At 59.2% G+C, this 26,413-nt stretch overlaps 11 protein-coding genes across 11 annotated transcripts; 5 read left to right on the top strand and 6 right to left on the bottom strand.

The window, feature by feature from the left end:
- Nucleotides 1-1,212: 1,212 nt before the first annotated feature.
- BKCO1_3700028 (mfs peptide transporter) lies at nucleotides 1,213-3,229 on the bottom strand (the record flags this gene model as incomplete). The annotated part of the gene is made up of 4 exons (XM_020275120.1): nucleotides 1,213-1,847; nucleotides 1,913-2,694; nucleotides 2,742-3,047; nucleotides 3,102-3,229. 4 exons carry the CDS (start codon nucleotides 3,227-3,229, stop codon nucleotides 1,213-1,215), a joined length of 1,851 nt encoding a protein of 616 aa, XP_020128838.1.
- A 1,542-nt stretch (nucleotides 3,230-4,771) lies between these two features.
- Nucleotides 4,772-5,824, bottom strand: BKCO1_3700027 (regulator of rdna transcription protein 8; the record flags this gene model as incomplete). Its single annotated transcript, XM_020275119.1, has 4 exons — nucleotides 4,772-4,958; nucleotides 5,006-5,319; nucleotides 5,434-5,697; nucleotides 5,750-5,824. The coding sequence occupies 4 exons, from the start codon at nucleotides 5,822-5,824 to the stop codon at nucleotides 4,772-4,774; spliced, it is 840 nt and encodes a 279-aa protein (XP_020128833.1).
- Nucleotides 5,825-6,391: 567 nt separating this feature from the next.
- BKCO1_3700026 (mfs monocarboxylate transporter) lies at nucleotides 6,392-7,905 on the top strand (the record flags this gene model as incomplete). Its single annotated transcript, XM_020275118.1, has 2 exons — nucleotides 6,392-7,330; nucleotides 7,393-7,905. The coding sequence occupies 2 exons, from the start codon at nucleotides 6,392-6,394 to the stop codon at nucleotides 7,903-7,905; spliced, it is 1,452 nt and encodes a 483-aa protein (XP_020128834.1).
- Nucleotides 7,906-8,454: 549 nt separating this feature from the next.
- On the top strand, nucleotides 8,455-9,866 carry BKCO1_3700025 (vacuolar protease a; the record flags this gene model as incomplete). The annotated part of the gene is made up of 4 exons (XM_020275117.1): nucleotides 8,455-8,556; nucleotides 8,624-8,780; nucleotides 8,870-9,524; nucleotides 9,578-9,866. The coding sequence occupies 4 exons, from the start codon at nucleotides 8,455-8,457 to the stop codon at nucleotides 9,864-9,866; spliced, it is 1,203 nt and encodes a 400-aa protein (XP_020128835.1).
- Nucleotides 9,867-10,288: 422 nt separating this feature from the next.
- BKCO1_3700024 (uncharacterized protein) lies at nucleotides 10,289-10,531 on the bottom strand (the record flags this gene model as incomplete). Its single annotated transcript, XM_020275116.1, has 1 exon — nucleotides 10,289-10,531. One exon carries the CDS (start codon nucleotides 10,529-10,531, stop codon nucleotides 10,289-10,291), a length of 243 nt encoding a protein of 80 aa, XP_020128836.1.
- A 1,700-nt stretch (nucleotides 10,532-12,231) lies between these two features.
- Nucleotides 12,232-14,751, bottom strand: BKCO1_3700023 (swi-snf complex subunit; the record flags this gene model as incomplete). The annotated part of the gene is made up of 2 exons (XM_020275115.1): nucleotides 12,232-12,561; nucleotides 12,613-14,751. 2 exons carry the CDS (start codon nucleotides 14,749-14,751, stop codon nucleotides 12,232-12,234), a joined length of 2,469 nt encoding a protein of 822 aa, XP_020128829.1.
- Nucleotides 14,752-15,881: 1,130 nt separating this feature from the next.
- BKCO1_3700022 (vacuolar protein sorting-associated protein 74) lies at nucleotides 15,882-18,353 on the bottom strand (the record flags this gene model as incomplete). The annotated part of the gene is made up of 8 exons (XM_020275108.1): nucleotides 15,882-15,932; nucleotides 15,990-16,483; nucleotides 16,553-16,799; nucleotides 16,860-17,140; nucleotides 17,714-17,752; nucleotides 17,870-17,999; nucleotides 18,051-18,068; nucleotides 18,129-18,353. 8 exons carry the CDS (start codon nucleotides 18,351-18,353, stop codon nucleotides 15,882-15,884), a joined length of 1,485 nt encoding a protein of 494 aa, XP_020128830.1.
- Nucleotides 18,354-18,513: 160 nt separating this feature from the next.
- Nucleotides 18,514-19,653, top strand: BKCO1_3700021 (nadh-ubiquinone oxidoreductase subunit; the record flags this gene model as incomplete). The annotated part of the gene is made up of 3 exons (XM_020275097.1): nucleotides 18,514-19,061; nucleotides 19,153-19,418; nucleotides 19,523-19,653. 3 exons carry the CDS (start codon nucleotides 18,514-18,516, stop codon nucleotides 19,651-19,653), a joined length of 945 nt encoding a protein of 314 aa, XP_020128831.1.
- A 705-nt stretch (nucleotides 19,654-20,358) lies between these two features.
- Nucleotides 20,359-22,072, bottom strand: BKCO1_3700020 (60s ribosome biogenesis protein rrp14; the record flags this gene model as incomplete). The annotated part of the gene is made up of 2 exons (XM_020275086.1): nucleotides 20,359-21,858; nucleotides 21,911-22,072. 2 exons carry the CDS (start codon nucleotides 22,070-22,072, stop codon nucleotides 20,359-20,361), a joined length of 1,662 nt encoding a protein of 553 aa, XP_020128832.1.
- Nucleotides 22,073-22,599: 527 nt separating this feature from the next.
- Nucleotides 22,600-24,625, top strand: BKCO1_3700019 (uncharacterized protein; the record flags this gene model as incomplete). The annotated part of the gene is made up of 3 exons (XM_020275074.1): nucleotides 22,600-22,744; nucleotides 22,790-24,033; nucleotides 24,197-24,625. 3 exons carry the CDS (start codon nucleotides 22,600-22,602, stop codon nucleotides 24,623-24,625), a joined length of 1,818 nt encoding a protein of 605 aa, XP_020128946.1.
- Nucleotides 24,626-24,876: 251 nt separating this feature from the next.
- BKCO1_3700018 (uncharacterized protein) lies at nucleotides 24,877-26,033 on the top strand (the record flags this gene model as incomplete). The annotated part of the gene is made up of 2 exons (XM_020275063.1): nucleotides 24,877-25,083; nucleotides 25,137-26,033. 2 exons carry the CDS (start codon nucleotides 24,877-24,879, stop codon nucleotides 26,031-26,033), a joined length of 1,104 nt encoding a protein of 367 aa, XP_020128945.1.
- Nucleotides 26,034-26,413: the final 380 nt, after the last annotated feature.

Raw genomic sequence — 26,413 nt, 5'->3', positions numbered from 1 at the left:
ACGCGCGGGCTTGGACGGCGGGTGGGGCAAGCCTCTAGTTAAGGAATAAGCCTTTGCCTCCGCGTCTCGGCATCGCGGGGCGGCTGACAGCGGGGACCAGCGAGCGCCACGAACGCCGCCGGGACATGGGTGCGCACGGCCGTGAGCCGACACGGCCTGCTGTTGGGAGCAGCAGAGACAGCCGCCGCGGTGGAGACACTGAGAGTCCTCGGTCCCTCGGTGGAGCGGGCCCGCACCCTTTCCGCCAATCCGCTGGGCAGCTTATCTGAGCAATTTACCTCGAGCCAGAAGCTTAATTCGCTGGCTGGTCCCTGTTCTATCTCGTCGCCCATGCGCGCTCACACATGGTTTACGCGTCTTGCGCACGACATGTACGTAGATATGAAGGCTCCCTGCGTCACGCCATTCTCGCTCCTCTCTTCCTTGTCCCTTTTCACCTCTTTCTCTTCAAGTGGACCCGGTAGAGTTGTGATCAGTCGGGAGTGGCTGCATCTGCCGGCCCGTCCCGTCAGATTTGGCCGACGAGGTTTTCACACACACCCATGTACATTCGGATCAAAAGCGCCTATGCAGTATCTGCTATCTTTCATCTTCCTTGTTCGGCACCCTCCCCGAAGAGAAAACGTTGAGAGCCAGGTTGATTGCTCTCCCAGGTGGACGATATTGAACTGATGCACCACCTCGACCCACTGTTTGAAAACGAGTCATCCTTTTTGTAGCCCCACGCGATATTGGCCCGTGAATCCATCAGCATAGGGCCCACCGATGCCGCCAAAGATTGAGCGGGGCTTGTTTTCTTTCGAACTCGGCCTGAGTAGCGCTCCCTTCGGCCAGTGACTCACAAAGGATGATACGACATCGTTCTATGCAAGGCGTTGCACTTTGTGAATGTCTGAGATTGCTAGTCGGACAAGATACAATCTCGTCTTACATCAAGAAAGTAACGCGAAAATCATTACAAGGGGAGTCATTGATTGTTCCATGAAAAGGCAGCTTCGCATTGCCCATCGGACGCGGAAGCCCCCATGTACATACAAATTTACCATTCTTACGAAAAAATCGGCATGTGTATCAGATTTGAGAATTGTATGACTCTTTACTACCGTCTGTAGGCCCGAAAGGCCTGAGAAGCGACACTAAAAGCGGCCCGAAGTAAGACTCACAGTGAGAAGAAACGTGTCGTACCAGTAACACGCTGCTAAGTCTTCAGCCTCACGCCACCACATCATCCTCGTCTTTTCCTGGCCCTGCAAGCCCGTCGTCCTCCACGTCGTTGTACTTCTTAAACATCTTCCAAAACACGGCAGCCGTCACCGAACACGCCACCGCCAGCCCCGCGTACAGCCCCACCAGCAACGGATCCCTCGCAAAGGGCGAGATCAACCCTCCGATCATGGCGCCGAACGCCGTCGTCAGCAGAAACAGCGCCATGATGAAGCTCTTCATGCTTGCCGGCGCCTTGGTGAACGCATACTCCAGGCCCGTCACGCTCGCGAGGATCTCCGACACGGCAATCATGAGGTAGGCCGGCGCCTGAAGCACGACGTGCACGCGGTTGGGCTCGTAGCCGCTGCCGTCGGCCCGCAGCGCCGCGGCGCAGGCCGAGGGAGCGTCGAAGCAGGGTTCGCTGGCGTAGATGACGTGCTGGAGGAAGGCGGCATATGCCATGCCGCACGCGGCGAAGAGGAAGCCGAAGGTGATGCGGGCGATGGGCCGCATGGGAAAGCCGCGGCGCCGCAGAAACGGGTAGGCGTAGCGGTCCATGAGCGGTATGAGACAGATGATGGCCAAGGGATCGATGTTCTGCATGGCATCGTTGGGGATTCCGTGTAGTTGCATTTGGCCGGCTGTCAAGTGGTTGTCAGCCGAACGGGTTCCCTCTTTTTCCACACACACGAAAATGGCCCCTTACCCTGCGAGATGAAGTTGTTCGACATCTGTCCGAACGCAGCCCAGTAGAATGGATAGAAGCAGAAGACTTTGCAGGCGAGCAGGGCGCGCTTCAACTCCTCGACAAAAGCGTCGTCCCACTGGATCTTGCGTTGAATCCTGTAGCTGCGCTGGACCGATGGTTTGGCGGCATCGAGATCGCCTTGGTTCAAGATAGCAATGTACAAAGCTTTGAAGCTGTTTGCTATGACAGATCCTGACGGAGGGGTGATTACGTATCTATTCTTCCCCATGATGATGAGCACGAATCCGACAACGAACATGCAAAGGGGCAGCAGATATGCAGCCCAGAAGCCGATACGCAGTTCCATGGTGCTGGTGGCAATGGCGGACAGAGAGCCAATGTTGATGCACATGTAGAAGACCATGTAGATACGTTGGATGGTGAGGGACGGATCGACTATCACACGTTCCCCGGAGGGCAAGGTCTTGATCTTTTGCCTCGTCTCCTCGTACTGCTCGGCAATCAGTGGCGACACATTGCTCTTGATGCCACCAGTGCCGAGGCCAATGATGAGGATTGCGACGAGCAGACCGGGATAAGCGTAGCCGGCCTCAATCGACGAGGGCAGAGAGGTAAGGAAGAGGACGGCAATGCCGGACATGTACACCATGGAGAAATACACAACAGTCCAGTACTTGCCCAAGTACTGGTCGGCCACCACGGCACCGAAGATGGGGGTGAGAAAGCACCAGAACTGGAAAAAGCTGCTGGTCAAAGTCGCGCCGTGCTGGCCAAGCCCACTGCGGCCGTGTTAGCTGCGATTGGACAGGCTTCAAGATGCACGTACATGGCTCCCGGGAGGCCGCTTGGGTCGTGGTACTTGTTAGCCATGTAGTTTTGAAACGGGCCGGATAGGCCGTAGTAGGCGAAGCGCTCGCATAGCTCGACAATGGCGATCAAAGAAGCGCTCCACGGCAGCCTGTCCGGAACCCTGCGGAGGGAGAGCCTGTCCTCGTCTGACGGCTCGTCGCCGTCCACCGACAGATTGCTGAGAGTGTCGGTGGAGTTGCGCTTTGCTTCGCCCACTTCAGGCGTGTCCAGGGCACTGGAGTCGCCGCTTGCACCAGGGCGCGGGGCCGGAGCATGGCCGCGCCTGCCCTTGGGTTAGCGCGTGCGCAGAGCGACGGAAGAAGACAAAGGACGATACCGGGCCAGCGAGCGGTCATGATGGACTCTAGCCACGTCCGAGGCAGCGCTCAGGTCGTGCAGCTCCACGGCAGATTCGGCTTGCGGCACCGAGGCATAGTCGCCGCGGCTCGAGCCAAGGGGCGCCATCTCCAAAGGCAATCCGGATCAGCTGCTTGCTGAAGATGGCATCGTTGAAGTTGGGATGTCGGTTTGAGATTGCCGGGCTGATAACACGTGGACGCGACGCGGCCCCTTAGTTGGGCCGGAGGGCTGGACTGACACGGTGCTGTGACAGAAGCCAAGGCGAGACCTGTTAGCAGAAGCCAAGGCGCAATGGTCAAGGCGGAAATTCGTAGCGGACGGCGGTTGGAGGGACGACAGGCGAAGGGGGCAGAAGCGCGACGGGCTTGAGGCGCATGGGTTGTGCTAGATGCGGCCCGTGCGCCGTGTGCTTCCGCAAGAGGGTCAATAACGGAGCAGCACAATGGAGAACAGGTCAAGAGAAGACGGCTTGTCTTCGATCGGGCGACGCTAGCCCCGAAACAGCTCTTCTACATGCGCCTCTTCCGCATCTCACTTGACCTCTGCCATCGCCCCTCCAAAGCCAACTCTAGCTCCAACCCCGCTTCAGTGATAAACAGTCCGTTGTCTTCCCATGCTTTCGTCCATACATGCACACATGCGCCTGAACTGCCCTCTCCTCCGAGACCACCTCTCTCGGTCCTCTTCATTCCACCTTGTACTTCGTGCCATGGCTTCGTCTCGCTACGCCGCTGCATTCGCTTCGCCCAGCGGCCCCGGCGATGCCCAGCCCACAGCGCTCGACATCATCCGCGACGAACGCCTTGTCTGCTATCTTGGGGCCTGGCCTTGAAGACTTGTTGGAGTTGGAGCTGGATCCCTGGAGAGTGTGCGCAGCTGTGCCAAGGGCTTTCTCTCCAGGAGCAAGACTTTGAACGTTCTGGTGCCGCCATATGCCAAGACCCCCGACGGCTTCGAGTCTCAATCTGCCACAAACCATCTGAGCCATTTCCTACTGTCCAACCTGCTCAACGATGCGCTTCTTGCCGGCTCCCCTCCTTCCTTCGGCTCCCGCGTCGTCGTGGTTGCGTCAATGGGTCATCGCGACGGAGGAATCCATCTCGACGACATCAACCTAGAGAACAACTATACACCAAGCAAAGGATTTGCACAGAGCAAAACGGCAAACATATACCGAGCGTCGATACGGCGCCAGGGGGGGGGTCCATGCGCTCAGTCTCCACCCTGGCGGCATAGCGACGGGGCTTCAGGTCCACATGGATCCTAAACTCAAGGAACGGTGAGCGAGCAATCCAGACTATGTGAAGGCGACTATGAGCCCGGCTCAGGATGCGGCAACCCGGGTTCTGGCCGCGGTTGGAAAGGGGTTTGAAGGACAGGGTGCCAAGCATGTGGAACAGTGCTCGGAGAGTGAACCTGTCAAGGAGGGGTACACAGTAATGGACTAGGGGTCTGAAACGTGGGCGTTCGACGAAGAGAAGGAACAGAAATTGTGGATCGAGTCATTGAAAATGGTGGGGCTCAATGTACATGATGAGTAAATATCACACGCCCCGCTGTGAAATATACAAGTACCGCTCGCTCCATCATTCGTTGGTTCGTTGGCCAATTGGGGGATCTGATAGTGGTTGTTAGATGTCACCCACGTTAGACCAAGGTCCCGTAGCTTTGGCGCGGCGGGTTGTCGACGTAGTCTGGGCCCTCGGCGTCTTCGACGGGGTTGCCCTTCTCTTCCATATGCACGACCAGAAGCGCAGAGCCGACGGTGGTGGTCAGCAGGAAGAACATGCTCAGCACGGGAACCAGCTGCAGCATAAGCGCAGTCGTGCCGAACCTGCGTCTGTCAGCGGGGTTAGGCTTCAAACAACAGGCTGGGCATACCAGGTGTACTTCCACCTCCACTCCTTGATGTAGCGGTTCCTTGTTTTCCTGTCAAAGTCAAGGAAGTTGAAGTACCTCCAGTGCTGCAGGGGCCCGGCGCGGTAGCCGGTGAGGAAAATGAAGAGAGGCACGCCGGCAATGGGGATGAAGTTGAGCGGCAGCAGCAGGATGAACTCGACTATCTGCCGGAGGTTGAAGGGAGCGTAGACGGCATGGCGCTCGCGCTTTCCCAGGCGGCGGATTGGGTTGTTGCCGTCCGGGGAGACGGGACGGCGGGTGGTGACCAGGTCCTCGTAGCCCTTGGCGACCAGCACCTGTGGGCGAAGTCAATACACGCGTGGCCAAGGATGGGGCGGCAGCGGCGGGGCTCGGGTGCCAAGCGCGAGCACATCATGGCGGCGGGCGGGGGCTATAAAAATGGCACGTACCGCGTCGAAAAGGTCGACCTGGGTCTCGTCGACAAAGAAGGCCTCGAAGAGGATGGCGACGATGGCGGCGCCCTCGCCGAGGACCAGAAAGGTGCCGTTGACCCAGGCACCGGCGTGGTGGAAGAGGTACAGGAAGGCAACCTGCGGCAGGTAGGTCCAGATGAAGAGGTTGGCGAAGACGAACACAGACAGCAGGAAGCACGGCAGCAGGCGGCCCTTCAGCAGCGGCCACAGGTCGGGATGGGTGCAGAAATACCAGAGTCCCTGTGCTAACGTCAGGGCAGGCGCACGCATCAAGACTCGCAGCTCGACCTACCTTGAACGGGAAGAGGACGCCGGCCTGGCCCGCGGCGGCGACGGGGCGCTTCAGCATCTGGGGCGCGGGCGGCATTATGTGAGTGGGCTCGAGATTCTTGTTGGGTGCTCGGGCTGGAGGAAAGTTGGCCGAAGCGTGCAGTGCGGGCGGCGTGCGGCGTGCGGGCGGCGGGCCACGGGCTGCCGACAGGCTGCCGGCGGACGGGACCGGGGAACCGCTTAGCCTTGTTGGCCGCCTGAGGTGCTGAAAAATCAAGCCCACAAGCCCACCACGCATGACGCCTCGACTCGCCTGCACTCGCCTGCACGCCGTTTCTGCCGCCCCCTTACAAATGCCACACCAGGCCCGTGTGGCGTGGCATTGCTTGCTCGCCCGGCCACTTGTGCTCGCCTCACCCGCCGCCATGGACGAATTGAGGGCTGCTGCATTGTTCGCCTCCGCAATCGGCTGACGGCACGAGCGGACGCTGCTGCTGCTCCACCGCTGCAGCCTTTGACAAGTTCCGCGCCCTGCGAGTGCACGCTAGGGGGCGCCGATGACTCCCTCGGCCACTGCTACCCCGGCCATTTAAAACCCACTGCGGTTCCCGGCGTGCCTGCGTTGCTACCCCGTTGCTACCCCTCCTCAGACCCGCTGCCCACCATGGTCTACGAATCCAGAGACGGCTGCTCCGAGAAAGAGATCGACAGCGGGGTACTTACTCCTCGATCGCTGCCGCCGTACGAGACTGACGGCACCGACTGCAGTCCAGCCCGGGACGACGAGATTGCCGTTGAGAGAGTAGCAACTGCTCTCGACGACGAGACCAAGGACGCCGCCGCCGCCAACCCGGCCAAACGAGTTCTCTCCAAGGTCGTGACCGCCCGCTCTGCGGCTTCCATCCGGGACCCCGGCCCTCCGCCCGATGGCGGTCTTCGCGCCTGGACCCAGGTGCTCATGGGCCACATCTGCATCATGAACACCTGGGGGTACATCAACTCCTTTGGCGCCTTCCAGGCCTACTACACCTCCACCCTGGCCGTCCCCAGCTCCCAGATTTCCTGGATCGGCACCGTCCAGGTCTGGCTGCTCTTCTTCATCGGCACCGTCTCGGGCCGTGCCACCGACGCCGGCCTGTTCCGCCGCGTGTACATCCTCGGCGTGTTCCTGAGCCTGCTTGGCATCTTCATGACATCGCTGTGCACCCAGTACTGGCAGCTCTTCCTCGCCCAGGGCGTCTGCACCGGCCTTGGGAACGGCCTCATGTTCTGCCCAACCGTGGCTCTTGTGGCCACCTACTTCTCCAAGAACCGAGCCCTTGCCATTGGACTCACCGCATCCGGATCTGCCACCGGCGGGCTCATCTACCCATCCATGGTCAGGCAGCTTCTCCCCCAGGTCGGCTTCGGCTGGACCATCCGCATCCTCGGCTTCGTCTCTCTCGCAACCTCGGCCGTGACCATTGCCCTGTTCAAGGTCCGCCTGCCTCCGCGGCCGTCGGGGCCGCTGATCGACATGTCGGCGTTCAAGGAGCTCACCTATTGTCTCTTCTGCCTTGGCATGTTCCTCAACTTCTGGGCTCTGTACTTTGTCTTCTACTACGTAAGTGACGGCCTCTTGCGGTTCGCGGCACCAGTGAAGAGTGAGGCTCACGTGAAGAACAGATCAGCGCCTTCAGCCGAGACATCATAGGGCTGTCGTACACCGACTCGCTCAATCTGCTGCTCATCCTCAACGGCGTGGGCTACATTTCGCGCATAATCCCACCCTTCGTCAGTGACCGCGTCACCGGCCCGTTGAATTTGATCATCCCATTTGCTCTCGCGACGGGCATCATGCTCTTCGCATGGTCGGCGGTGCACACGACAGCAGGGCTGTATCCGTTTACCGTCATCATCGGTTTGACGTCCTCTGGCGTCCAGGGCCTCTTCCCGTCGGTGCTCAGCAGCCTGACGCCAGACCTGAAGAAGACGGGGACGCGGATGGGCATGGCGTTTTCGATTGTTTCCTTTGCGGCGCTGACGGGGCCGCCGCTCGCAGGAGCGCTCATTTCAGACAACAACGGAAACTATCTGCGCGCGCAGATGTGGGGGGGCACGGTTCTTGTGTGCGGCAGCTTGACGCTAGTCGTGGCAAGGGTCGCCCAGACAGGTCTCAAGCTGAGAGCCAAGATCTAGACTTGTTTTGGAAAGTAATGAAAACGGAGTCGAGCGTTGCAGGCCCAGGGGCGGGCACGACAAGGCAGATTTCACAGCATGGATACGGCGTTACGGCGGAGCGCAGGGGTGGTGTTGGCTTCGCACACCCAGGCGCACTGGACGCGACAGTTTCGGATTTCGTGTGGTAATGATGGACGAGCGAGTTATGTACATAGATTCAATAACATCAACACGGACGATGGATTGCGAAATGATGAGAGCTAGGCCGGGCCTCGGATGACGCGCGCGGCGGTCTCGTGGACAGCTCACGGACCACCGCGCTTTCCCCAGCTGCCCTGCCAGCCACTCTTATCAGCGTCTGGCCTAGTCCGCAATCGGCTAATCAGTGCCAAGGCCTCAGATGACGAAGGGGAGGCGCCGGCCCAGGTACAACTACTGCAGGCAGCTCCCGTTCCCCAGACAAGCTCTCCCTCAACCGCCCATCTCCCTCTCCATCACTCCGCCCCATCTGCACCCGCCCATCTCTTATTCGAGCAGCTGCAGCTCCGTTCGATCCGCACCGCAACCATGAAGGGCTCTATGCTCCTCGCCGCCGGCGCCATGCTTGGCTCCGCTCAAGCCGGCGTCCACAAGATGAAGCTCAAGAAGGTGCCTCTGGCCGAGCAGCTGGTGTGTTTTCCATCTCCCATCTCATTGCCACGCCCCCGTGAAGCGTTCTGGAGCTCACCGTGTGCAGGAGCACGCCAACATCGGCGATCATGTCAAGGCCCTCAGCCAGAAGTACATGGGCTCGCGCCCGCAGCTCAACACCGTTGAGGATATCTTCAAGACCCAGCCCGTCGACGCCGACTCGGAGCACCCCGTTCCCGTCACCAACTTCATGAATGCCCAGTGTGAGTACACCGACCCTCCGATGCCGCCGATGCCGCACCGCCGTCATCTCGCTTCCGCCCAACGTGAGCTAACAGTCATTCGCCCCCAGACTTCTCGGAGATTTCGCTCGGCACCCCTCCGCAGACCTTCAAGGTCGTCCTCGATACCGGCAGCTCCAACCTGTGGGTGCCGTCGTCCGAGTGCGGTTCCATCGCCTGCTATCTCCACACCAAGTTCGACTCGAGCTCCTCGTCTACATACCAGAAGAACGGGAGCTCCTTCGAGATCCGTTATGGCTCCGGCAGCCTGAGCGGCTTCGTGTCCAACGACGTCTTCACCATCGGTGACCTGACTGTCAAGGACCAGGACTTCGCCGAGGCCACCTCGGAGCCCGGCTTGGCCTTCGCCTTCGGCCGCTTCGACGGCATCATGGGTCTTGGCTATGACACCATCTCCGTGAACAGCATTGTTCCGCCCTTCTACAACATGATTGAGCAGGGCCTTCTTGACGATCCCGTCTTCGCCTTCTACCTCAGCGATACCAACGAGGAGGGTGCCGAGTCCGTCGCCACCTTCGGTGGTGTTGACGAGAGCCACTACACTGGCAAGCTCACCAAGATCCCCTTGAGGCGCAAGGCCTACTGGGAGGTCGATCTTGACTCCATCACGTTCGGTGACGCAACCGCTGACCTCGACAACACTGGTGCCATTCTTGACACCGGTACCTCCTTGATTGCTCTCCCCTCCACTCTTGCTGAGCTCCTGTAAGTCTTCCTACACCCGGCTTGACGACTACGAGACCGCTAACAGACCACAGCAACAAGGAGATTGGTGCCAAGAAGAGCTTCAACGGTCAGTACACGATCGAGTGCGACAAGCGTGATGGTCTTCCCGACCTTACCTTCACCCTTACCGGTCACAACTTCACCATCACTTCGTACGACTACATCCTCGAGGTTCAGGGCTCGTGCATTTCCGCCTTCATGGGCATGGACTTCCCCGAGCCTACCGGCCCTCTTGCCATCCTGGGAGATGCCTTCCTCCGCAAGTGGTACTCGGTCTACGACCTTGGCGAGAACTCGGTTGGCCTCGCCAAGTCCAAGTAAGCGTGAGCTATTTATGATACCTTGAGCAGAATACAAGCATGCGGTAATGGACACTGGAATCGAACGATGCGGATATGAGGCTGCACACTAGCTTGATGTCCGGTTGGTAAATTGATTGTACGGTTTGGCTTCGCAGACTACGTTGATGAATGAATTGGAGGGCCTAGTGTCCGCTTTGATCTTACTGTGCGGTTGCGTGTTTCCCGTGTATTATACCTGGTGCCTCGTCTGGGAACAATAATGAAATAATGCCCGTGGACTGCTTTCTGAAAACCCATTTCAAGTATATCTCGTTCCTTGATTGTGTTCGTACGGTTCTGTCCCGAAACTGCACGGTGCTTCATGCTTTCTGAGGCCAATCCACTCCCGCCACTGTTCCACACCATGCCTCCATCAACGTCCCGCTGGTCCACTGACTGCATCTACTTCCCGCCAAGCTTCCTAAAGCCCTGCTTCTTGGCCTTCTTCTTGGGCCAGAACGGGATGCCCCAGCCCTTCCAGGTCCCGTTGTCCTTCTCGGTGCGGTAGTGGATGAAGACGGACAAGCCGACGAGCAGACCCAGGCCGAACAACACGGCCAACAAGATACCGAGCAGCGACGGGTCGCGCTGCACCGTGGCCAGCGCCGTCGGGGTCAGGATCGGGGCGAGGAATTCGAAAGCCATTATCGGGTGTAAGTTTTTTCTTTGCCGGTCCGGATTTGGGGGGGTCTTTTTTTCTTGGCTAGCTTCCTCTCCTTGCTTTTCCCGTCTTTTTTTTTTTTCCCTCGTGTTCGTTTAGTTGGAAGAGGGGGAGGGAGGAGGAGGAGGAGGAGGAGGAGGAGGGGTTTTGTCGTGTTTTCCTTGTTGGTTGTGTTCCTAGGTGGCGGTGCCGTTGGTTGGTTTCGGTGGTGGTCGGGATGGATTATCCGGAATTAACGTGTGGGTGGGGACAGCCAGCTGTCGACGACTGAGATCGTGTGGGGAAAAAAAGACACACTGATGGGGGGATATTTCGCAAAGAATATACGAGTAGCGAGGACCGGTAGGTTGAGTGGGAGGAGCTGGCGCAGGCGAAAAAAGGGAGTAGAAATCCGAGGATGAGGTGACGTGTGTCGAAAATGGCTGGGATACCAGCTAGCGAAGGACGTCCACAAAACAGGCGTGCGCACACGAGCTACGGCTGGGAGAAAGGGAGTGGGAAGTGGAAGAGCAGCGGCGTGTTGGGATGATGTGTGTGAGAATATGGGTGAGCCAAAAGAGGTCGGCAGTCGGGAGAAAAAAAAGCGAAACTTGCATCAAACCCGAAGCGTCTGAGAAGACCGGAGGGCTGTTAAGTCGCGAGTGTCCCCCAGCTGGCGGCCGTGCATGACAGGTTGATGGTCTGACGCTCGCTGAGGCTGATCTGCAACATCGAGCTTCCAGCGGCCAATGGTAGCCAGATGGGCCGCTGCTTCTGTTCCTGGGCTGCGCACGTGCGCCCCTTCCCTCCGGAACAGAAGCCGAGCGCTTCGCCGGCCCACACGGCAGCAACACGTGCCATCCGCTGGAGGCGACAGTTAGTGGCCTGCGGAGCATTTATTCAGCGAATCACAGTGGCCTGATGTGCATCTCGGCACCTGCCAGGGCCGTTCTTCTATCGCCTTGGGGAGCCCTTGCCAATTTGGGACGTGTGGGCCACAGGGCTGGTGGTTTGGAGCATGGCGAAGCAGAAGATCTGCTCATCGGCTTGTCCAGCTAGCCATTTGACTCGCTGCTCTGTCCTCTTCCACTCTCGGCTACAGGTGATCCATTCCGGGTTGACTAATACCGGAGCAAGTTACCTGCCAGTTGTCGTCTATTAATCGTTCATGGGCGGGATGCTTGTCTTTAGCAAGCCAAATGCGATAACATGGAGACGACACGTGCTTTCGGGGTTTCGAATCTCCGTATCGAGCTCATACGTTCAACGATTCTGGCTATACCACTTCATCGTACCTCTTTGAATCCGCGTGGTGTTCAAGCTTGTGCTTTCAAGCCACAGTGATGCGAACCTTTAGTAAGCAGGAACGAAAAAGGAAATAAAAAGGCCAGATGAAGTGGCAGCGCAGCTCAACATCGTGGGCAAGATGAAAAGGACGTGGAAAGACTTGATTTGGATGAAAACGGACAAAATCTCTCGAATGCAACTCCCACTCCTCTTACCCAAGCGGTAAGCCAACACCGCCAAACAACTCATTGCGCCATCTTGAAGCCCTGTCTTCCATGACCCTCGCACCCCGACACGTAGTTATGATGGTGAGATGATGATGTTGATGTACAAAAACGGAATGAGGTCGCCTCCGTAGAATCCAGCCTGCAGCTTGTGTCCGCCCTTTTTCGCAGCCGTTCCTTTTCTTTCTTCTCGTCTACGACGAAGCCCCGCCCGCCGAGGCTGTTCTCCGCCTCACGGCTTCAAGATGCTGCCTGTTCCTGAGGTGGACCTCGAAGTTCTCGACAGTCCAACCGGGACCAGGCGTGTACAGTTTCCCGGGACAGTCGTTGCATCTGATACGCGGGAGCCATTGGAATTTGACGTGCGCAGGAGGTGTTGAGCCTGGCGCTATGCTGTCGAGTCGGATCTGTTGCTGCGAGCGGGAGTCGATGGCGCAGTAGCGCATTAATGCCTCGAAAGCCGAGTCGGGATGTTCCGAGTGCAGCTTTTTCAAAGCCTCTGCGAGCCACGGTGGGGGCGGGGGCTGGTTTGCTGTTATTAAACTGCACCTCGGTTACGGGTGCTGATGACTTACTGCTTGGGCGGGTTGCGGGAACGAAGCATCTGCGCGTCCGTCAGGATAGTATCGTATCTCTTGCTGGCCGTTACTCGTCGGCGTCCCAGGACCGGGGGTCGACCGTTGTTGCAGCGCCGGCGAAGGGGGCGGCGGCATCGAGCTACGGGTGGGCGTAGCTTGTTGGGGCGTGGAAGCTGCAGAGGCTAACACCGGGTTAGGCTGACTCTGCCGGTACTCGGAGGCTCTGCCTGTAGACTGAGCCTGCATCCACCGTCGGAACTTCTCTCGAGAAATCTTGACCTTGACTAGGAGCTTTTCTGGAGCAGGAGTGGTAGGGGTGGGAGCAACACTCTCTTCTCTAGGCGTCCCAAAGCGCCGGGAGGTGCGCGTCTCATGGTGATGCTCTTGGCGAAGGGCCGTGACCTCAGGAGTTTGTGACCGACCAAGATTCTGGCGCATGGCAACTGTTGCTGCCGACGCCGCTCCACGCATGCCTCTTGTCCGTGCAGTTCCTCCCATTATCTGTGAAGGCGCCGGAGACTCTTGGCCCGACTCTTCACTCTCGGACTCTTCATCCGAATCGCCATCTCTTACGGTGCGCCTACCCCTACCCGATGCAGAACGAGAGAGCTTGTATAAACGGCTGTCCTCCACACGCTCCACCGCACCTGGAAGTACCGAGGAAACCACCATTGTCCGCACCGTTCGTTGGCGATCTTTGAGATCAGGAAGTGCTGGGCCGCCTCTCCGGTTCACCGAGCGCTTCTGTCTCCGCTGCTCGCGCATGATTGAAAGTTCTGCCCGCTCCAAGTCTGCTTCGTTCAGCTCGTAAAGGACCGGCGCATAGTCTTTTGCTGCTTGCACAGGCCGAAACACAGACTGTACCGGGGAAGCCAAGAAGCTATCGCGAACGTCCGCATCTTCAACCGGGCGACCGTCGAAAGGGTGGCCTGTTATGTAGAGGCTTTTCGTGAACATCTGGCATTGCTCACGTATGGAGTGCGCGATGGCGGTTGTGAACTCGCCGGAAAGGGAAAGCTCTCCTGTCATGGACCTGGCGAATTCTTCTGGAGAGTTCATGGGATCGTTGATGTCCCACTCGAACTGGTCCACCAGTGTATGCTGCCCAATTGTGATGTTTAGTTTGATCAATACGCGCATCTCATCGTTCTTGTAGGCGTCGTAAGGTAGGTGCGGGTCCAATGGTTCTTCCTTGAAGAAGACGTGGGGGTAGTAATCTTGGAGCTGCTCGTGAATCTCGGTGTTGATTTGGCGGAAAACGTGTGGGCCCATTTCCGGGGGCAGTCTGAAATCCTCAACCATGTTTTCCGCGAACAGTTCAGGCGTAACGACATGGTCGTGGAGGTTCCAGGTAAAGGTGTCCCGAAGCTTGATCTTGTCGAACTCGATGTCCAAACGTACGGGTACCAGCTCCTCAAAGATGTCAGCCTGCTTCGTGAGTTGCTTCCTGGGCACATGCAAGCTCTTGGACCGGCGGTTTCCGAGCCGTTTCTTCTGCGCGGGATATTGAAGCCGCGACGGTTTCGCCTCAGTATAGCCGTTGCCGTAGCCGTCAAAGCCATAGCCAAACACAGAGCCGGGATCGATTTGCCGTTGCTGGCGCAACTGCTTGTAGTACTCGACTTCCGACAGCTTCTCGGTCATCAGGGCTCGAGCCTTGGCAGCCTGGTCGTTCATGGCAGCGGCATGAAGCATGTCGCGGGTGGAATATTGATTGATGAGGAGCTCATTCAAGCTGGACTGGTTCTGGTTGGAGGAGCCTTGGGACGGCGGATGGGAGGGCAGACGCGAGCCAGAGCGAGAGCGCTTGCGGCTAGGCGAAAGTCCATTGGCCGTCTCACTGCCGGTAGGCGATGACTTTGCACGAGCCGAAGGTGAAGCTTTCTCGGTGTTCGCGGGCATGTCGACACCGGACGCGGCCATGACAGCCTTTGCCTTCTCCTTCGTCTCGCGTATTGTGCCATTGCCGTCGGCGGGCTGGCCAGAACTAGATGGACGCGCCGGATCCTGCGACTCGGCGGCATCGTCTCCGGCAGCGCCGTTTTGCGCGTCGTGTGCGGCCGGTGTTGATTCTTGCTGCGATTGCTCGTGCGACTGGGGCGGAAGCGCGGCGGTCGACGCGACGGGTGACGGCATGGTCTATGTACGGGTCACAGGCGCGTCGGAAGAGCAGCGATCACGGAGCCGCCCGAGGAGAAACGAAGGTCTAGCGGGTCAGGGAGAAGACATGAATGAGCTGGTGATGTCAGCGATAGGTCCGAGCAAGAGGCGCGTGGCCGCGGGCTGGGAGGTGAGGGCGCTGGCCACGGACGTGCCGCGACAGGCGATGAGCCGCAACCACGGCGTCGCCATCGCGCAGCGGCAGCGGCAGGGACGGCATCCAGCAAGGCAGGCGGGGCGGCAGGAAGAGTGAATCAACATACCAGAGCTGCACGCAATGATCTGGCGCGTCGAGCGTCTGTCAGTCTGGGCGGCTGGCACAAAGAGAACCGAGGGCAGCGGAGCGGCGTGTTAGGAATGGGCCCAAGCAGCGGAAAGCGCCTAGCCAGCAGGAGTCTCGCAGCTGACGTCGTTCGTTTGTCTCCGCCCCCTGGCGCGCGCGAGGGACGGTCTGGCGAGGATTGGGTGCGGGAAATGCTAAGCTCGGGCGTGCTTGCGAGCTGCCTCCGTGTCGCAGCGAAGAGCGCGGCCCACGCCCACGACCTCGCCAAGCCGCTCCGCTCAGCACTGCCATTGGCCTGCCACCGCGTCCCCTTCGCCCCCCGCCAGCCTGGCAACGCACCGCCCGGCCTGCTTCTCAGCCCTACCGCCGTCTCGGTGCCTCTGCCGCCGCGCCCGCCGCCGCCTGCGTGCGGAGCGGACCCCTTCCGGGCCGCCGCGGCCTGGTGGACACTGTGGTGTCTGTTCTGATCACGTGCATGCTCCGACGGGCGTGGTGTGGGAGCGGTTTGTGGACAAGCAAGCCCCAGCTAGCTAGATATCTCAAAAGCCCCATGCTACGTAACACAATGTCGATAGAACAAAATGGAATTCCCTTGTTTTCGTCTTCCGGGCGCCCTTTGGCAAGAGAAGGAAAAAGGTCTGGCCGTCCGCCGCCTGTTCCGCCGCGGGCAGCACGGCTCCGCTTCCTGCTTAAGCAGCACACCTGCTTACCGCCCCCAGCCGCCGTTGGTCCAGAATTAAGTAATTGTTCTTAATAAGCGCCGTGTTTGAGTATCAAAGTAACGCGCAAGATATAAGAGGAAGGCCGTCACGATGTCCCTAACTTATAGCAAAGAATCAAGCCTTGTGAAGACGCTCAAGCAAGCAGCAACCACCTGCGAGTCCGTGTGAGTCAATGTGCCACGTCTGCCATGTCGCGAAAGAGTGCTTACCTCAAGCTGCAACTCCTTGTCCTTGTTGTTGTTCACCTCCTCTTGGATGACCTGCCCCAGATTGGCTCCTATGCCTCCCGAGCCCCCGGCGCGTCGGGCGAACGGCCACTGTGAGTATTCAGCCAGCAGCTCGTCGACTTGGGCGAAAGCTCGCTCCCGCGCCTCATGGCCCAGTGTTGACAACGCATTCTCAAGCACGTTGGCCGCATAAGCCGCGCAAACCATGGCAATGGTACGGATGTACCTGAAATCCATCTCTTCGGGGAGGAACTGGCTTGGAGGGAGGACGACGGTTCGGTTGGTGAGAAGGTTGCGGACACGGCGCCGGATCTCGTCCTTTGCGCCGCCGTCGGCGACGGGATGGGTGGCCATGTCGAAGAGGAGGAAGTTGCGTTTCTCAGTGCGGAGGATGCCCTTGTCAACGAGGCCCTTGGCCAGGCGCTCGCGGACCTGCTTGAGCTGGTAGCCAATCTTCATGAGGTTCCATGTCTCGCCTGCGGTTGGGGACAGGTGTCAACGTGCTGTGCGTCGCAGCGCCGGGAGCAGAGGAAGGGCAGGCTTACCGCTCATGAGGTCAATCCATGAGGCCACACTCATCTTCTCGCTCGACTTCATCATCTTCAACGCCTCGTCCAGAAGCACCTCGCCGGTGAGCGTGTCGTCTATGACCTCGATGACGCGATCCGCGAGGGGGAAGCGCCGCCGCGACGAGTCCTTCTGCATGCTTACGCGACCCCTGAAGGCCAGCTCTATGACGATGCACCCGCGAAGGGCGTAGGAGATGTTGTCGTTCCAGAAAGAGAGGTAACCCTGGCCGAACAGATGTCAGTCGCATCCCTCCTTAGGCAGCCTTCGGGCGTGGGAGCCCACCTGCTTGTCCTTCAGCCCCATGAGCAGCACCTCCTCCATGAGCGTGAGCTTGGGCTGCTTGCTCCGCTCGGCGCTCTCGCTGATGTCTCGTGGGTCGTAGGCAATCTTGTGGCCATTCTCCGCGCTCTCGTAGGAGGTCCCGGGGCCCTCATCGTTGCGCCGCGGCACCGGCGAGCTCACGCGGCTGCCGTCGTTGTCGGCGTCGCCGTTTGCGCCCGCGCCCGCGCCCGCGCCTCGTCGGCGCGTCAAGCCTGAAGCTGAGGTGGCCATCCGCAGTGCGACTGTGGAAAGGTGTCGTGCCCGGTGTCGGTGTTGGGTCTAGGTCTGAGCTCGGCGCCCGCCGCACAGGGATACTACGAAGGGTTCGGCGCCCAAGGGTCGACAGGGCTCGGCACGGGAAGCGCACACGGGGGGTTGCAGCCAGATCGCAGCAGGGGATTTCGCAGGGTGCCGAAAGGGTCTGACGTGGTGGGGGGTTATTGCGCGAGTGCGCGGCGTACGGAATGTGCATTTACTACGGGCGGCGAATGGGCCAGAGTGAAATAACTGGCTTGGCGAGGACGAAGGACCAACCCTGCCGCGCGGGCGGCGTTTCACGCAGCACGCCATGTACGTACGTTGCAAGAGCAGCACAACCAAATTAAAGCGGCCATGCCGGAGCATATCGTCTTCTAGTCCATAGTACAGAGGCTCAGAAACTCAGAGCTGATGGCTTTGTACAAGCAAATGTCCTCTCCGCAATTCTCCAGCCATCACATTCCTTCTCCCGGTCCAGCCCTCATTTAATCCAATTATTTCGCTGCGGGTTCAATCAGCCAACAATACTCCACCCCGCTGCCGTGCGAGAAACTTACCATCGGGCTGGCTGAGGATGTACTCCACTGCCTTGTCAACTACGCGGAGTCAGTAAAGCTCGTTCCGGAAGTGATCGCCACCACTCTTAGCATGTGCATGTGAGTGGCATCACGGCGGGCGCGCCAAGGCTGCGGAGCGTGTGGGCTCAGACATACCGCTGTGAATCTGGTCGGCGTCCTTGTCGGGTATCTCGATGCTGAACTCCTCCTCAATGGCCATAACCACCTCGACGGTGTCCAGGCTGTCCAGACCGAGGTCGTTGGAGAAGTGGGAGGTGGGCGACAGCTAGAGAGGGTGAGCATTGAAGCGCAGCGCAGCAGAAAGGTCACCAGCTACCTTGGACGCGTCCTGGACCTGTATGGCGCATTAGCTAGATCCGAGGCATGCCGCAGCAGGTGCTCGCAGCCCACATACCTTGTCAAAGTTCTTCAGCAGGTCCAGTATCCGGCCCTGGGCCTCATCCTGGCTGAGAGCGCCGCCGGCAGAGTAGCAACGGACGGCCTGAAAGCACACAGCGGGGAGCTGCTGTCTGGACTGGGTGCGGAGGGCAGGGACGGCCGGGCGGGCAATTGGAGCTTGCCAGCGGGCGGCAGAGCGGGCAGCGCCACGGGCAGAGCGAAGGATGGCGGTCCTGAACATGGCGGATGGACGTGTGGGTGCTGGCTGGCGAGATGGGGGTGGGTGTTGCGGTACGCGGCGATGCGGCACTTCGCAAAATCAACGACGAGTCGGGACGGGCTTAGAGCTTGGGCGCCGTCATGGTCACGTGCATCGCCCTCCTCACCCTTCGAGGGTCGCCATGCCCGGGCGAACAGCCTGGAAAGGCGCGAACTGGGCTTGCCTGTCTGTCCAGCGACGCCTTTGGAACCCTGCAGACCGCAGCCCTCTTCTTGCACTGGGGACAGCTGTCACCGGCCTGAGGCATCCATGTATTGACGTTACAGACCTTGGCCAGCAGCGAATCAGATCGAGCCCATTGAACTTACAGAACCGCCACGCCGGCAACGTCAAAGTGCCGCTCAACACCACAACTCTCCTCCCCGCTCTGCCCGCACCCACCACGCCCACCATGGCAAGCACGAGGCCAATGACTATGTTGGCTCGCGCCCGGCCGACCACGCAGCTGCTGCGTGCGTCCCACACGCCCGCGACCGCCCTGTTCTTCTCGACCAGCGCACCGCGCGCCGCTCTTCCCTCCGGTCCGCCACCCTCGGGATTCCGTCTACCGACCCCCAAGCGTTGGGACGAAGGTGCCGAGAGCTCTCTCGACAAGGCTGGGAAATACTTCCTTCTGACCGAGATGATGCGCGGCATGTACGTCGTGCTGGAGCAGTTTTTCCGCGCGCCGTAAGCTCCCTTGCCCCCCGGGCTCTGCTCACGAGCCTGTGCCCGCCATCAAGCAATGCGCCCCGCATACTGAGACGTGGACTCCATTCAGGTACACAATCTACTACCCCTTCGAGAAAGGCCCCATCTCCCCGCGCTTCCGTGGCGAGCACGCCTTGCGCCGCTACCCGACCGGTGAGGAGCGTTGCATTGCTTGCAAGTTGTGCGAAGCCATCTGCCCGGCCCAAGCCATTACCATCGAGGCCGAAGAGCGTGAGGATGGAAGCAGGCGCACCACCAGATACGATATCGATATGACCAAGTGCATCTACTGTGGCTTCTGCCAAGAGAGCTGCCCCGTCGACGCTATTGTCGAATGTACGTACATCATACTTCACTCCCTTTCCTCGAACAAATTTGTCGAGAAATATGCTTGGTCCGACCGATGTCAATCCCGAACCTGTAAATTAACGATATTCCAGCCCCTAACGCCGAATACGCGACTGAGACAAGAGAGGAGCTGCTCTACAACAAGGAGAAGTTGTTGTCAAACGGTGACAAGTGGGAGCCTGAGTTGGCCGCCGTTGCGAGGGCCGATGCGCCCTACAGGTAAAGCGGAGAGTTCAAATGATGGATTCAACCATGACTATTTGAGGAAGAGCGGAGGCAAGGATATCACTAGGATGTACATACACTGTAGCATCAGCGCCGCCAGGACGGCAACTATTTCCTTTCGTGCGAATTTTCCATACCTTACTGCTTCTAATAAACGAATAGTATCCGTTCTGAGTTGCGGCCTTGCCGAGCTTGCCGGAACTTCCCCCATCTCGCCTTATGGTTGTAGTGCAGACATTTGGCTGGTCCATCCGTTTCGGTAGGCATGGCCCATTGAGCAAACAAAGTTCATCTTTGGAAGCTCTTCTCCATTCGCAAAACATTGGCAGACCTAATCTGATCAGACGTCGCGCCTGCCTCGGGAAAGATCGGTATGCAGCTGCTTCTTGACTGACTACATACCACGATTGGGCCATCATCGGATCAAGGGAAGTATCTCATGCACCAAGAAAGGCACCGTTGTAGTCCGAGGTCTGTCGTGACCAAGAAGTTCACATGGGATTGATTGCATTCGTCGTTTCGATTTTCATTTGGCAAAGCCCCTATTGACTTGAACGGCATCTGCAGGCCCATTCACATTACCAAGTGTATGCAGTACCCCATATGTACTCCTATCCATGCCCAGACCTCTGAACGCCGAGGAATCCCATCCCAAACGTGACTGCGCCGTGGCTTAATTCCCAGTCCAAAACTTTTCCTTCGCTTATTTAGTCTTGCTCCTGAAACTGCCCTCGAAGCCAGGCCTGGCGCTCTTCTTGCCCGCCTTGAGCTTGTTGGCCTTTTTGCCGGGCTTCGTGCCCTTCTCCTCACGGCGTTTCCGCAGGTTATCTTCACGCTTCTTTTGACGCATTTCCTTGCCTTTCTCGACTCCCTCGATGCGTTCGGTCCATTCCTGTTCACTCTTCTTTTTCTGTTTGTCCTTCCGCTTCAGCGTCTTCTTGAGTAGGTTGGTATCATCCTTGACCTTCTCCCCGTGGGCACGTTTCTTGGCGTTCAGCCAAAGATCCTTGGATTCGATTTCCTTGCGCTTCGCCTCGTCAAGGCCGGCGAGACGCTGCTGCTTCTTCTCCGCAGCCTCGAGAGCCGTCTTGGCGTCCGACCTGCCTTTCTTCTTCTTGGCGTCGATCAGATTCGATGCGGACGAGTCCATTTGCTGGCCATCATCAAAGGTGATGCGACCAAAGGAAAAGTTGTTTTCCTGTTCCATGGGCGAAAAGATATCAGGTGTGCCAGGCGAGCCGGAGCCGCGGAGACGAGCCAACTCTACCTCAGCTGCTTTCCGCTGCTCGTCCTCTTTGGCCTGTTTGCGCATCTCTTTCTTCCGTGTACGTCTCTCCTCTTCCTTGCGTCTCCGTGCCTCCATGAGTTCCTGGCGATTGCGCGCGGGCTTGCCGTCTATACCATCCGCTTTGCGTGCTGCGCGAAGAGCCTCTATCCTCGCCTGTAGACGTGCCTTGAGCACCTCTTGATCAACTTGCGGCAACTGAATCTTGCCAGCCTTGTTTTTGAGCTTCTTCGAGCTCTCAGATGAAGTAGGTGGAATAATCGAGGACGATGAGGAGGCAGAGGGGATGGCGGATGAAGCCGGGGACTCGGGGCCAGGGGAAGGGGAGGCAGAAGTCCACGAGTTGTCGTCCTTGGCATCTTCCATCATACCGCTGACATCAACCTTGTCGATCTCTTCATCTCCAGATATGCCATGGTCCGATTCGGCGTCAGAGGCCTCTTCGGCAGCCGGAGCAGGGGCGTCGACCTTCGGCTTCTGCTCAACATGCATTCGGTCGGCGTCAGGGTTCGGGGCCTCGAGAGAGGGGGCATCCTGGCGCTGCTTCTTGGTCTGGGCCTTCTCCTGTTGCTTCTCCTTCTTTTTCTGCCTTCTCTCGTCGATCTTCTTTTGCTTTTCCTCTCTCTGCTGCCGCGTCTCCTCGTCTTCCTCCTCGGCATCCTTCCCGATTGCGCCGTCTAGCTTCTGCTTCTTCACATCCTTTGGCTTCAAGCCCTCGCGCGGCTTCTCCTTGCCTGGGGCATTCAGGTCGGAGAGATCGTCGCTGTCGCCATCGCCATCGCCATCAAGCTCCCGCTTGCGCTTGCGTTCGTTCTCGTCCATGACGTCTTTGGCGGACTGGATGTTGGTCGGGTCAAGCTTTGCGCGCTTGGCAGCCTTCTTCTGGGCTTTGGATTGCTTCTTGCGTTGCCATTGGTCCTGCAGATGACGTCTTAGCAAGTGGGTGGCTTGGCCGGGCGGTCGCACATACACTCGTGTCTTGAGCGTAGTACTGCTTTGCGGGGATGAGGGACATCAGGCCCTCGAAGGCCTGGGCGTGGCTCTGGAGACGCTCCTGCGAGGCGGAAGGGTCAGCGGGTGTGCAGGCAGGCAGCAGGGCGGCGAGGAGGCTCACTTCCAGATCGTCGGCCATGGCGGGCGGGCTGGACGGCAGCGATAGACAGTGGAGGGTGGTGAGGCGGGCCTGGGGTGCGCTCACGAAGTTTCATGCAGTGCGCGGAAATCTTGGCCTCCGGCTCGCAAAAATCGGCGGGGCCGTGCGCGGGTGGGCCGGCGAGTGGCCAGTGGCACACGACACCACGCCTGCCAGATGCCCGCCAATGGCGCGTTTGCGGCCGGCTCTGCGTCACACTGGTACTAGAGGCCCGTGGCCCTGTGGCCGGTGGCCGCTCATGCGCCACACTGCGTTGTCCGCGCCCTTGCCCTGCCACGGTTCGCCTGGGCAAACGCGCAAGCATGGCCACGCCCGACTGCTCAGCCTCCCCTGCCACGATCAGGGCAGGCACTGTGCCAACCGTCAGGCGCCGGCCGCGGGGCTCCACTCGCGCTCCAAGTCCTACATAGTACTTCTACTACTCTTGCTCTCACGCCTCGAGGCCCGCCCCCTCCCGCCCCCTCCGTGATTTCTCTGTTTGTTTGCACGCCCATCGGCATCGGAGCATGACCGCAGCCGTCGAAGCCAAGTCGTTGTCCGCGCTGACAACTCTTGCCTCAAACCCGCCCCGCTACCCGCGCAATCCCACCCACGACAGGCACGAGCCGCTGGTGCTGTACATCGAGCGCGTGCCTGGCAGCAAAGGCGAGTGTTCCTGCCCAGCCCGGCTGTTGCGGGTGCGCTGACGTCAAGCAGATGTCTTCCTGACCCCGATGAAACCCCGGGACAAGGTGGTGACTGCCGAGGACGTCCAGAGCTCACTGTACTACCTGCACTTCGACACCCCCGACGACGACGACCTCAAGGCCTATGTGCTGAGTGCCGCCCCGCCCGAGCAGGCCGGCGAGTCGCCCGTGAAAGACTCGACCCCCATCATCCGGAAGCCGGTGCGAAGGCCCCTGCCTTCGTTGCCGCCCGATGCTCCCGTGCCCGCCCTTTCTCCCTCGGACTCCATCAAGAGGAAACCTGTGGTGCCGCCTCCCCCGCTGTCCATCAGGATAGACTCGGAAAACCGGGACAATGCCCGGCCGCATCAGCCGCATCAGCCCGTCCAGCCGACGATCCCCTCCGGCCCGACTCTCCATCGCCGGGGGCGTTCGACTGAGGTGCCGGGCATGCAGCAGGAGAATCTGCGACCTGCTCTGCCAGACCGTCGATGGTCCGCTCAACCGCCCGCTCAACCGTCCGCTCGGGGACCTTCGCCGCGGCGGCCGAAGGCTGAGCTTCCCTTTTGGATGCAGGACCAGCCCAGACGGCGGAAAAGCCCCGCAAGGGAGCCCGAATCGCCCTACTCCAGCAAGCCCAGCCTCGATGGACGCCCGGATTCCGGTCTGTTCTCCCCCGGGCCAGCCGAGTCTGGCCAGAGCATGTCCTTGACCCTCATTAGGCGCGATCCCACGTCAGGAGCTCAGTGGAACGTTGGCAGAATCACGGACCCCCCTGGATTCGAGATATACTCAGACAACCGCGGCCGCTCTGTGCAAGAAAGAGTCAGGAAACCAGCCGCCCCGCTATACATTGACATCAACAACCCCGGCTACTCCAAGTTCCTCTTCAACCCTGACCTGTCTTCGCCAAGAAGAAGCGAGGACAGCATGAACTCATTCCGGAGCGGCCAGGCCGGCTCCAGGAATTCATTCCAGAGCCCGACGCTGCCAACGTCAGTGGACACCACCTTCCGGAGAAGGATGTGGTATGAGGGATCAAGATACACTGCCGACTACTTTGGCCATAAGAAAACTTTGTCCAACGAATCCAACTTGGTTGTTCCCGGAAGCAGTCCATTTGGCGATCGTTCTCCAGTGGAAGAAGTGGAGAGCCAAAAGCGCGTTAGCATGGGACCGCAAGAGAGACGATCGGGCTATCGGGGCTACGTGTTCGAGAGCCCATGGAATGGGAGGTGCGAGTTTGTGACTGGTGGTGCTGGAGATTCTTTGAAGGTACGTCCTTTCGCGGTCAGACTTGTGCGGCATGGTGCGGAGGACCTCATCATTTTGAGGAGTCAAGCTAGTCATCTGGATACGTCTACGGCTAGCAGACGCTCGATTTTTGGGCAACTATTGCGGTGGCGTGTAGGCGATTAAACATGTTAACGGGCTGCAGTGCCGACACATTCTCCCCGTCACCAACGCCTCAGTCCAGACGCCAGAAGCTGTCACGGTCAGCGAACTGCGCTTCAACCTTCCTGCTATGCGCGGTCAGCCAACAAACACGGAAGAGCGCACATCCAAGCGCGCATCGTTTCTCCACCGCAAGCAAACACCATCGGTCTCGTCGCTTGGGCCGAGTGCGCAGGACATCCTCGGAGGAGTCGCGAACCTGGACCTCTCGTTGGGGCTGGAATATGCGGGCGGCGGCTTCGGGGGAAAGCAGGCAAAGTTGGGGAAGTTGATCATTCGAGACGAGGGCCTCAAGATGATGGACCTGGTTGTGGCGGCAAACATGAGTTTGTGGTGCAGAGCGTATGAAAAGGTGGAAGCGGCGGGGCGGTCGAGGCATGACCCTCGACACAGCACCATCGATGTGGCCTGAAGGGACTATGGGGAGCCACGGTTTGGCCAAGAACGGTTGGATGACGAAGACAGCTTCTGCCCAGGGCTTCGCTTTTAATTTTGCAGAATTTTTGCAGCTTCGTTGCTTTACTTCCATTCACCTTCACTTGGCGCTTCTTGCGCACTGCCACCCCAACACTTCATGCGCTCCCTCTTCGCAAACCCGCCCGCGCCGCGCCCGAAACCTTTCACACCAACCTTCTAGTGCCACCGGCATCACCGTCACGCAAAATGGCGCGTCGTCCCGTCGGTGTTTCCGACTTTGACATGGTCGTGCAGGAGCATGCCGGTGCCCTACAGCTCACACGAATCATTCATCACGAAGCAGCGAGATTCCAGGCGGCGCAGTCGCTGTACATGCAGATTCACGCGGACAAGTTCGACGACGCAGAGGACGACCAGTGGGCCATGGCTCTTGAAGCCATCCGGCCCGGAAACGTAAGTCCAAAGGTTTCTGTATCGCGCCCGCATGCCTTAATCTCGGTGCATAGGTCAGACACAACCTGAAGGCCTTCAAGATTGAGATCGTAAGCGACAGGCTGTTCGAGCCGTATTCTGTGACGAAGCTCCCGTCGTCCAATATGGACAACCCGTACGTCCGGGAGAAGATAGGACACTTCCCCGTGGCTAGCAGGAGCTTCTTCGCCGAGCGGAGCTTTATCAAGGCCCTTTCGAACATCCGAGGCGTCGAGCGAGTCGAGATCGTCGGGCCAATGGAGGCGTCGCTCAAGAAGATGCTGGCGGCAGCTATGACGACACAAGCCGGGCACAAGGTGCGCGACTGGCGCTACGGCGGAGGGCTGAGGTCGGAGGGCGACATAAGCTGGGGCTCGTGGTCGGCTACGATGCAGGCGACGGGCGAGGCAGCAGCATACAAGACAGGGCGATTCGATCAGCAAACCTTCCTCCCCAAGCAGCCGATGCAGATTGTCACGGATGTGGGTTTCGAGCCGAATGGCGCAGCCTCGCTCATCACTGTGCGGAGCTCCAAGGAGATGGCGAGACCGAGTCTTCCCTTGGACGGCAATTTCGGGTCGTCAAGCTTGGATGGCGCTTCGAGCAGAGATGTTGACGGTTTAGCAAGCAACGGCGATAGCAAACGAGCGGATAGGCACGAGAACGAAGGCGGTGGGATGGCGCGCAAGAAGGCCAGGGCTCTCTCGCCATCCTTGACCAAGAGTGGTCAAGGTCATGGAAATAAGAACGGCAGCACCGAAGTTGTCGGTATGGGTCCACAGCCAGGCCAGCCACCTGGCGATGCACGCGGGTACACGGAGGCAGGCGGCATGCAGACTGAAGATGACGCAGACGTGGAGATGGAGGACTGGGAGATGGAGCTAGAGTCGATACCCAGTGACGACGCGGACGACGAAGACTACCAGGACTGAAAAAAAAAAAAACATGGGGAGTGGATGCAGGAGCGGCGTTGGATTTGGGCGGCACCAGCTTCAGCTCGGTATTCTTGGAGGCACGGTCGATATCCCACGAAAATAGACATAACATTGCTGGTGGGTGCTCTTTTGGGGCTGCCGGGGGAGGACAGGTCGAAACAGGCAAGCGGGTCGTGTAGGTTCGTGCGGTAGAGCCAATGGAAGCAGTATTTTCAGATGCGATGACGTGGGACTGCTCGATCGGACACGTTGCGGCAGGGGCTAAATATGGCGCCATGCAGATACGGGCTGTCCAGGGTCTTTGGTCGAATGGTCGAATGGTGCGCGTGCCCTGGGAGCGGAGGAGCGGAGGAGCAGAGCAGCAGATCGAGGAGCAG

Source organism: Diplodia corticola (genome assembly GCF_001883845.1).
Source record: "Diplodia corticola strain CBS 112549 chromosome Unknown scaffold37, whole genome shotgun sequence".
Lineage (NCBI taxonomy): Eukaryota > Fungi > Ascomycota > Dothideomycetes > Botryosphaeriales > Botryosphaeriaceae > Diplodia > Diplodia corticola.
Note: the sequence above shows the minus strand (reverse complement) of the source record. Positions and strands in the feature narration are given on the sequence as shown.